The sequence below is a fragment of the Cucurbita moschata genome, unplaced genomic scaffold, assembly GCF_002738365.1.
Source record: "Cucurbita moschata cultivar Rifu unplaced genomic scaffold, Cmos_1.0 Cmo_Scf00007, whole genome shotgun sequence".
Classification (NCBI taxonomy): domain Eukaryota; kingdom Viridiplantae; phylum Streptophyta; class Magnoliopsida; order Cucurbitales; family Cucurbitaceae; genus Cucurbita; species Cucurbita moschata.
The window spans coordinates 3,183,963-3,195,074 of NW_019268523.1; the positions used below are offsets into that span (position 1 = coordinate 3,183,963).

The window sequence follows — 11,112 nt, forward strand, 5'->3', positions numbered from 1 at the left end:
CCCACTTGGCTCGGGGGGATATAGCTCAGTTCGTAGAGCTCCGCTCTTGAGGGTCGTTGCGATTACGAGTTGGATGTCTAATTGTCCAGGCGGTAATGATAGTATCTTGTACTTGAACCGGTGACTCACTTTTTCTAATTAATAGGGAAGATGACCAAAACATGCCACTGAAAGACTCTACTGAGACAAAGATGGGCTATCAAGAACGTAGACAGAGTAAGATGGGCAGTTGGTCATATCTAGTATGGATCGTGGTGAATATATGATCCCTAAACATGAAAAAAAAGATCTTCCCACTTCCTTTTCCATTCTCCGTTTAAACAAGAGTTCTCTACTCCGATTGACACAGGTCGTGCAGAGTAAATAAACATCTCCATTTGAGTGCAGTAGAATCTACAGAGAACCCCATTTTCAGTCCGATCAGATCCAATCAAAGAACGGCTCGAAGTGAATTGATAGGGCTAATCCACTTAAAGCCCAAAAGCCCATATATATATATATGTATATATATATGAAGATCCAAGTTTAGTGTATATATTTTGAATATATGATTGTGACACCGACATTACAACTTAAAAATAATGGAACCAAGACTTTATTAGGTTAATCGAAGTCGTCCTTTTGTTGTCTGTCCACTGTCCACTCCCCACACCCACCTCCTCAGCTTCTTGCAAAAGGAATAACCCCACTAATAATAATAATAATAATAATAAATTCTATTTTCTCCCAAAAATAAAAATACATATATATTTTTTTTCAAAACTATATTATTTAGACATCATTTATTACAACTTTGACAGGAAAAAAAAAAAAAAAAAACGAATTAATTTGCGTCGGTGGGGAAGAAAAAACATGGCGCACCGACCTCCTCAGTCGGGCCCCTCCCCTTCTTGTGTCTCATATTCAATAATGCTTCACCACACACACTCACTTTAACCAAATGTACGTCGCTATCAACCCCAACTTTATGACTTCTCCCGTACCCTAATAGATCTCTTACAATAATCGACGTTCTCTATTTTAAATTTGAACATAGTTGAACTGATTTAGATATTTGATATCAATGGCGTATACGCTTGGATCAACCTGTCTTTGTATAAACAAAGTCTTCAAAAAGACGGAAAGAACTCATATCGAACAAGCTAGATCACCTCAATTGTGACCGAGACGACTTTATTTTGTAGAACTCATATCGTTTACTTGAAACAAAACTGCTGTGCTCTTTTATTATTACCAATGTTTAATGAAGTTTATGTTCATAATCTGTTATGATAATCAACCAAAAGGAGCCTGAAATGGAGGGAGGAGGGCACATCACAAACATCCTCTCATCCTTCACCCATTCAACCCATGAATATACCGAATTGATGTCACTCCTCAAGCTACCCGGGTTGCGGTTCAGCGCTTCTTAGTCGAAACTCGACGAACGGCTCCATCTGCCTTGCAAATACTCCTCCAATGAGATACTCTGTTCGACACTGCTCAAGGAGAGCGAGTCGTCGTCGACGTCGAGCAGCGCAACGTTGAGATGTGATTGGATATCGGATCGTGGACATACTTCATCATCTACAGTGTTACAATCCCCTACACCATTCATCTGTTGCCTTGCCCATTTGGTTACATCTACATCACCTTGGAGAAGTTTCACAACCTGTAATCGAATCGAACCACGCATAAATTCATCGTCGAGTTTCGAGACATGAGAACAAATCGATTTCTTTTATCAACTTACAAGGCTCATTGGAGGCCTAGCTCGTGGGGCGCGTCTGATACAAAGGCTTGCTGCAAGAATTACACGCTCCATCTCGTCCTGGTCGTAGTTACCTCCCAAGCTAGGATCGAGTAACTGAGACACCTTCCCGTCGATTAAAATTGGCTTTGCCTGGATGATATGATTTTCATTTGAGAATGGAAAACGTCCATAACTAATTCAGCAACGATCGAGTTCTACAAGTTCAGAAGACATACCCACATGACCAAGCTTTCTTGGCCTTTCGGATACTCGGTGCTTATCGGTTTTCTCCCGGAAAGAAGTTCGAGGAGTACAACGCCGTAAGCATAGACATCGATCTTGTCATTTACCTTGCCATACATGAAATACTCAGGAGCCAGGTAACTGCAGCAAAGAGCAGTAACATTTAAACAAAAAATTACATCACAGACCAAAACACTTCAGAAGATTTAGAGATACAAACCCGAAGGTTCCTGCAACATCTGTACACGTTACGTGCGACAAGTTCGATGCCTGTTTAGCGAGCCCGAAATCTGATAACTGAAGAACGAAAACGGATATAATGAGTATCAATCTGGAAGCTTAGTACAAATCATGTCTACTAGTACATCACCTGCGGTTCGAAATCATCAGATAGCAAAACGTTCGACGATTTAACATCCCGATGGATCACATGCTGAGCATCGTCGTGGAGATAATCCAACGCCTCAGCTACACCAACAGCTACCTTGAATCTTTCATTCCAACCAAATGCATTTGGGTTCTTTCCATTTGCTAGTTCAACTAACATAAAATTCATGGATAGTAACGCTTTAGCAGGTGACGGTTGCTAGTTCTCGAGACGAAAAAAACAGAGTTAGGACTTACGAGTACCGTGAAGGATTTCTTCAAGACTTCCTCTTGAGAGAAAATCATAAACTAACAAGAACTTGCTATTTTCAAAGCAAAATCCCAAAAGGGATATGATGTTCTTATGGCTTAAGGAGGTAACGGTCTCGATTTCGACTACGAACTCCTTTAGAACATCTTCTGATGGCTTCAAGATCTTCACAGCAACCTCCTTGCCATCAGGAAGACAACCTCTGTAAACTTGGCTGCTTCCTCCTTTCCCAATCAAATTTTCTGAAAAAATAAGGATCTAATCGTTAGAAGACAACACGAAATTTACAAGTCATGGAAGAAACAAGACATACCAGGTAAGAAATTCGATGTCGCTGTAACGAGTTCATGATAAGTAAACAATCGAAATTTACAAGTCATGGAAGAAACAAGACATACCAGGTAAGAAATTCGATGTCGCTGTAACGAGTTCATGATAAGTAAACAATCTACAAGTCGACGAGTATTTCTCGTGAAAACCTTCCAATTCTTTCGGTGAGGTTTCCGAACAAGACTCCGGGGAGAGCAGAGACGTCACTGGTTCCGAACCCACAAGAACCATAGCTCCATTTTCCCCATCAAGACCCAAATATTGATCAGAGGCATTAGTTTTATAATCCAAAGCAGCAGGGTAAGGCGGAGATCGGCTAGGTAACCTCATTGCCCATTGAACTACAGAGATTTTCTTAGCCATCGATCGATCAGAAGAACGTTGTCGATCCGATTGACCTGACTGATCGACATGTCGAAGCAGAGGCCAACCGGGTTTCACTTCAGGCAATTGCTTAATCAAATTAGTAATCGAGCTTAACGCTACCTCGGCATTATGTACTGGAACTATAGCCAAAGATTCATCATGTTTATCTCCATCACAAGAGGATATATCAGCAGATTGCTCCACAGAAGTCGACTCCGATCCACAAATCGAGCAGTTCTGTTTATCGGTACCGACAATTATGGCTTTGGCTAATCCCTGGTCAGAATCCTTACCAATCCCCAGATTACCGCCGTCCCTCGCCAACAGAGAAGCAAAACTCTCACCCCTTTGAACTTTGTGAGGGCTACCGGACGATCCATAAACTGCACAGAGCAAATTGCTCTGGCGTTGTTCATCTTTTCCTGAAAATTTTGCGTAAATCAAAACTCAACAGAAGAACACAAAGACATCAAATGAAGAACATCCATGATACCTTGGCAGTCCCCTATGGCCGCCACTGAACAGCCCTCTCGTTCGAACATCACCTTCCCATTATGAACAGCGAGTACCCAAAAATCCTTGGGTAACTTTCTGGCGCAGTATTTGGCAACGGAAGTCGATGAACGAATTTTGTGAAGCTTACGAGCAGTCCCAACAATCACGTTCGTAGCACGATACGATTTCGCTTCACGAACTAAGATCTTCCTTGCCGATGCTCCTCTGCAGATTTTGAGCTTCAGATCCACCTACCAAAGAAACGATTCCAAATTGTTTCGAAAGAGAACCCCCAAATTAGAAATCAAATTCAAAGAGATATCAATTAGCATCGACAAAATGGGAAGAACATTAAACCTGCTTCAAGTTACAGAAGCCTTCATAAACAGCCAACACAGAATCAAACGCTTTTACAAGAGAAAGAAGCGAAGATTTCCCATCTTGATTCACAATTTCTACAGAACCCATTTCACAAAATCGATCAAAACCACTAAAATAATGAACAAAACTCGCAAATCCCACCTACCCACATCAAGAATTCAAACCCTGAACTCACCATCGTTACCAAGAACATGAAGAGCGATCACAAGGTCACCAGGCTGAGCGACCTTAACCAAAGCCCAAGTCAACAACTCCCTACTATGAGAGTCCAATTTCATGCCCACCAACACAGTCCGGCCGCAATTAACTGGAAGTGGCTCGACGGCGACCCCATTTTGGAGCAATTTCATGTTGAAAGTCGAAATTGAGCCACGATTTTGAGTACCTGTCCGTCAAGCTCCGTCGTGGTCGTGGATTCGCCGGTGGGAGAGGACCATTTCTGGTTTATTTAAATTTTTATACGATCAAAAGCATCGAGAGAGACGGGTTTGGGGTAAAGCATGCGATAGTTTGATCGCTTTTCAAGTTCGCAAACCAGCCGAGAAAGTGACTTAAAAAAGAAATTAAATATTAAATAAAATAAAAATTGAATCCAAATGAGAAATGTTCCTCTACATCCGCTCCCATTTTAGTCAAAATTATCCCAACCATGTAAATTGTGATTCAACTATAGTGTTACACCTTACAATTACATTTATACCCTTTTAACCCACCTTTTTTCTCGGGAATGAAAATTGGAAATTTATTTATTTATTTATCATAAATATATTAATAAATTCGCCAATTTGTATTGTCTAAATTTGTCAAATTATATCCATTTTTAATTTAAATTTTTGAATTAAAAAGCATTCAAATTAATTTTTCTTTTGTTAATTTGTATATTAATGGAATTTAAATTTACACAAAAACTTAATATAATTAAATAAATATTAGAAATTACAAGATTTTATCCAAAATTTAATTCGATGAAATTAAAAATGGGATAATAATAATAATTTTTTAATCTAAAATTTAAACAATTAATAAATAGAAAAAAAAAAACTATAGTATATATTTTAGGTTATAAGGTATTTATTAATTGATTGAGGGAATCATGATTGCCCATCTCACTCACTTATTATACCAACGCGATTTTCTCATAAATATATATATATCTTATTTATTCCAAATCGTGCAGATTTTTATTTCTTATAATATATAGTTTTCAATTAAATTATATATATATATATATATATATATATATATATATATATATATAATATTTTATTTAATTTTGAAATAAATGGGCATCCGACAATAGTGGGGCCGTCGCTTCCAATCAATGCCACCGACCGCCGTCATAGTTTCGCTTCCAAAAGCTGAATATATTATCCGAAGCAATCAAACGAACCTGATTGTCCCCTTTAATGAGAAAAGTCAAAATATTTTAATAAATATTATTTTTTTTAAAGTTTTTTAAAATATATAAATTATTGTTGAGATGGAAATTTTTTGTTTTAAAAATAATTTTAATATCGCACCGGGTTTATTTCTCGTTTTTTAGTTTGACTTTACTAAATTAATAAGGGCTTTAACTCGAGAGAGATTGGGTCCTTGATCTAGTTGCGAAAGAGGGCGGGATGGCTTTGAGGCACCATAGATTGCACTGTTGACCAAACCACGGGAGAGTCAAAGTCGAGGAGGTCAGACCATGCAAACTAGTTCTATAAGGTTCCGAAGCTCAGCAAATGAGAAATCCCGTTTGATTTGATTTGATTCGATTCGAAAAAACGAGGGTTGAACTATTCTTGAACGAGGTAAATAGGCTTCTCTCCCTTACTATTAGCACCTTGTGATCTCTTCTACGAGCCCTATTGTATGTATTCGAGAATTTATTGTCTCAATATTGTTTGACCTAATTTCCGAGTACAACAACCCTAGAGAAATTGAAGTTAGATTGGTTACGAATTTCCTCCTCACCCATCGGAAGTGCAACTCAACAGCCAACGACCTTGCTCGACAAACTTACCCAGTTCCAAACAGTTCGAAATTTGGATCAACGACCACCCACCTAGCTGAATGACTACTGTTGTTCAAATAGGGTCTAATCGGGCTAATTGACAAAATTATTAAGTTCGTTAATAATTAGTGTTAATTTCTAACCCGACTATTATAGCGTGTTTGGCAGTAGAATTAGTTCCGGGACGGGTACGGTTTAATCCTAATTTGGTGGTACCAAGAATTAGGAGGAAATTAAAATATGGTCTTGAATTGAAATGAATGTTACGTTTGGAAGTAGAATTGGTACCATATTCTAAATTAGGTATTACTTTAATATTATGGAACTAGTTTAGTCTTTGATACGTGCACCTATCACAATCCAATTATTCTTATTTAATTTAATTTAATTTAATTTAATTTCCAACTTCCTTTTATTTTATTTTTATTTTTAAATAATGAAAACTATTACCGATTATTTTAAATCTAAATTTAATCAAGTCCTAATCACCATGTTAGACGTCATGTAATTAAACCCCATTGGTCAACCACTTGATTAACCAATATCTCGTCTGATATCATTATCGTTAAGATATAATATTTAGAGAATATATTATTTATGGAATATATCTTAGATATTATATTTTAATATTCTTTCCTTTATTATTTGATTTACAGTATATTTTATTTTATTCTTAATATTTAATTAGTTTATATTTTTATGTTGGTAAGTATTAGTTAGTAGCTTGTATTCTATTTAAAACTTATGAATATGAATGAGAATACATACCTTCGATTCCAATTCTATTTCTCATTCTTAACAATTGCTCTTGTTGTCGAAGTCCACTGTTTTGGCCTATTACGTATTGACATCAGTCTCACGATTTTAAAACGTGTATGCTAGTGGTGTCTTTGAGCATTGCGAGATCCTATACCGGTTGGAGAGGGGAACAAAACATTTCTTATAAGGGTGTGGAAATATCTCCCTAGTAGACGCGTTTTAAAACGGTGAGGCTGATGGCGATATGTAACAGGTCAAAACAGATAACATATGTTAGTGGTGGGCTTGAGTAGTTACAAATAGTATTGGAGTCAATCACTGGACAGTGCAATGCACTGGTTGAAGTAGGGCTAGATTCTTTTTATAATAGACGTGTTTTCAAATCTTGAGTGGAAGTCTGAAAGAAAAAACCAAAAGAAACAATATCTGATAGCGGTGAACTTGAGACATGTTTTTCAAACACTGAAAAAGGTCAGAAAAAGTATTAAAAAACAAGATGTTGAGAAAGTTACCTGACCAAAAAAAAAAAAAAAAAAAATTGTCAAGGTGGTAATATAAGAACATAACATTTCTCTTTGAATATGTACTTCATCAAAAGAATTGTCTAAGAGCTATGACACGGAGCCTCGAGCGTCTCTCTTTTATTGAACCATGCGAAAAACGGTGACCCTAGAAATCAAAATAACATAATTAAGACAAAATTATGATACTAAAACAAACATAAAACTCGAGTAATATATGAAGAAGCTGAGATTAATATGAAAAACCTTATGAAGATTGGGTTGACAACCACGAAGCCTAGCATTAAATATGGAGGGAGTTCAGGCAATCTCCGCCTCAGAATCTTTACCGCCATGCACACGCGCCGACAACCACGGTGGCTCCGAGGATGGTGCGGCGGTGAACAGATTAAACGCGAAGGAAAACAAAGAAGAAAAAAGGAATGGACTAGCTAGCAGTGGAGAGATGAAGAGAGTAAAATAAAATAATAAAATAATGAAGTTAGGATTATACAACGCCGACCGGTTTTTTATAACGGTCAACGGTAACACCCTTGCCGACGATATAAATAAGTGTCGGTAAAAAAAAAAAAAAAAAAAAAAAAAAAAAATCCGACAATTTTTGGACTCCCGAAAAAATTTGTTGGGAGGACCTGAAATTTAGTGTATATTATATATCTTTTAGTATTTATTTATTTTTAAACATATTTATATTAATTGTTAAGTAGTTTTTAAGTGTGTAACAGCTCAAACTTACCTTAGTAGATATTATTTATTTTCATCAGCTGTCAATTTTATAATTTTAAAACGTGTCTGTTAGGGAAAGAAATGTTTCGTTCTCCTCTCCAACCAATGCGAGATCTTCCAATTTATCTCTTGGGGGTCAGTGTCCTCCCTAACACACTACTCAATGTCTGAATCTGATATCATTTATAATAAATGATATCAGAGCTAGTCACCGAACCGTGCGAGACAGTAGTTAAAATAGGGCTAGATCTGCTTTATTTATAAGATGCGTTTTAAAATCATGAGATTGACAGAGATACGTAATAGGACAAAATTGACAATATCTACTAATAGTGAGGTTAAATTTTATTATTTCTTATTAATTAAATATGAGATAATTTTTTTTGTAAATAAAAAAAAAGTGAAAATAATTTCCGACGTGGAAAGATAAAAAGTGAAAATATTAAATTAAATATTGGTGGCGGCAAGGGCATACCAGACAGCGGCGATATGGGAGGTCGACTCGTGGGATACGGAGTTGGCGCGAAGTCCAATCGATTAAATTGATGACGTCGGCAAAACCCACCCTCCGTAACGGTGCCACGCTAGCGTCTTCTAAATCATCATCACGTGATTCCACACACGTGGCGGGTTCCACGCGAGAAGACTCTGCTCTGTGGGCCCTTCGTATCACGTGCACCCAAGCTGCCGCCCACGTGCATCACTGCCAGTAGTTTTACTTGATCCACGTTAACGGATTATTATCACGTCATCAAACAATCAAATGTAAATTAAATATATATATATTTTTTAATATTTTAAAAAGTATTTAATACATTTTAATTTTTTAGATTTTACGTTTAATATATTTCTAAAATTAAATTTTAGGTTTAATAATTAACCAAAAAATTAGATACAAAATTTTAAAAATAGAAATTAATTTTATATTGAATAAATAATTCTTAAACCTTAATAAATTTCAACTTGAATTTAAATTTTGCTTAAAATAGGTTAAATTACCTATTATAAGTTATAAATTTAATTAAGGATGATTTGGGTATTTAATCCATAGTATTATATTTAATTATCGTGATGATCTGTCATGCTAAAATTGGTATTTTGTTTAAATTACCTAATTAACAATACTAATTTATTAGAATTAAAAAAAATTATAATTAAGAAATTAAATAGATCTTGGAAATTGAAGTAACTTGTATAACGTAAATTTATAAATAAATAAATTAATAAAAATATTAGAAATATGAAATTATAAAGAAAATAAAGGTGTCGGTGGGTGAAATTACGTGGATTTATATCCACAAAAACAAATAATAAATTAATAAATAAAAAGTCCGTGGGTTTCACGTGCTCGTAGTATTAAAAATCCTGCCCACCCATTTATTTATTTATTTTTCTAAATAAATAAAACATTATGGGAGGGGGTCACCTACTGCATTTAATTCTATTTTCGGTGGCCCTAATTTTACTAACTATATTTAAAATTATTAATTAATTTTTTAAAAAACCCACTTTTCATAAAAGGTTGATGCTTAAATTATATTTAAAATTATTAATAAATTAAAAGTAAATCTCACTTTTCATAAAAAGGTTGATGCTAAATTATCTTTTTGGTTATTTTATTCAAATAAATAAATTATTTTAATTCTCCGAGTATTATTAGTAAGATTATTATGGAATTTTAAGTTCAACCACGTGGAGGGTGGACGTTTAATACGTTAATATTATGATCAATAATAAAATATTTTCAATAATTGAGTTAAAATTACTTTTTTTTTTTAAATTTAAATATATTTTTTTAAGAAGGAAAAAGGGTTTTCACATAAAATGTAAAGCCAAAAGAAGCGTTTGGTGTCGGTTGCTATTAATATAGAAATAATAATTTGAAGGAATTAGTATTACACATAATAACAAACAATAATATAATTAAATATCCGAAGATATGACGTAATAAATGTGGGTGAATATTTTTGAATAAAAAAAATAAAATGTAGCTCAATATTGTGAAAGATCTGATGATGGTCGACGTGGCACTCGCTTTCAAGGATCGACGTCTAAGATCTCACCGTCCGTTCTGCTAACCCTATCCCACAATTATTGGCTAATAAATAGAGATCATTTACCACTTTATGGGACTACAAAGATATTATAGTTGGATTCTTATCCCCAATTGCTTGTCTAATGTATTTTCCTTTCTTGGTAGATATTTATGGATTATATATTTATATATATATATATATATTTAAAGTTTTTTTTATAAATTAGTAATATTATCCGTGAACGTATTGAGCAATATAATATTGTAAATACCGGTATTGTACTTCAAGTAGGCGACATTGCTTGTATTTATGGTCTTGATGAAGTAATGGCAGGTGAATTAGTGGAATTTGAAGAGGGTACTATAGGCATTGGGTGATGGTTTGCTGATACAGGCGGGACATTCTGTAAAAGTAATGGGAAGAATTGCTCGGATACTAGTAAGCGAGGCTTATTTTGGTCGTGTTATAAACGTCATGGCTAAACCTATTGATGGCCGAGGTGAAATTTCATATTCGAGTGGCTGGTTTTCTCTACCTGTAATTCAATGTGGAAGAGGGAAGCGAAAGTGCATACTTTCGTATTCATATCATATGACTGAATAGGTGTCTCATGGCGTGAGCCAAATGGCTCATTGAGAATCAGAAGAAAGTAGAGCCAAAGGAAGGTCAAACTCACATTGTATTATTTAATGAAGTGGTCAATCATCGACTAAATCATGACAATAATTGTTCTTTTGAGTTTGTTTTTCATTGCAATGACTCGTTTTGAGTTCTAAGTATTGTTACACGTTTTAATACAATAAAAATGAGGATGACTGATTGAATCTCTAATTTAATCATCAGACGATTTTTTAGTTTATTTCATTGAATTTTGGAGTGAAAAGCTT

General features: G+C 35.1%; 1 protein-coding gene across 2 annotated transcripts; it reads right to left on the minus strand.

The window, feature by feature from the left end:
* Positions 1-1,133: 1,133 nt before the first annotated feature.
* LOC111445110 lies at positions 1,134-4,722 on the minus strand. 2 transcript variants are annotated; one of them, XM_023083341.1, is made up of 10 exons: positions 4,360-4,722; positions 4,161-4,258; positions 3,802-4,054; positions 3,011-3,730; positions 2,606-2,854; positions 2,346-2,515; positions 2,196-2,272; positions 1,969-2,116; positions 1,733-1,882; positions 1,134-1,651 (listed from the first exon to the last, which is right to left on the minus strand). In XM_023083341.1, exons 1-10 carry the CDS (start codon positions 4,532-4,534, stop codon positions 1,409-1,411), a joined length of 2,283 nt encoding a protein of 760 aa, XP_022939109.1. In that variant the 5' UTR covers positions 4,535-4,722; the 3' UTR covers positions 1,134-1,408. The 2 variants fall into 2 exon arrangements, with proteins under 2 accessions (XP_022939109.1, XP_022939108.1); XM_023083340.1 differs by having other exon boundaries at positions 2,600-2,854.
* Between the last annotated feature and the right edge of the window lie 6,390 nt (positions 4,723-11,112).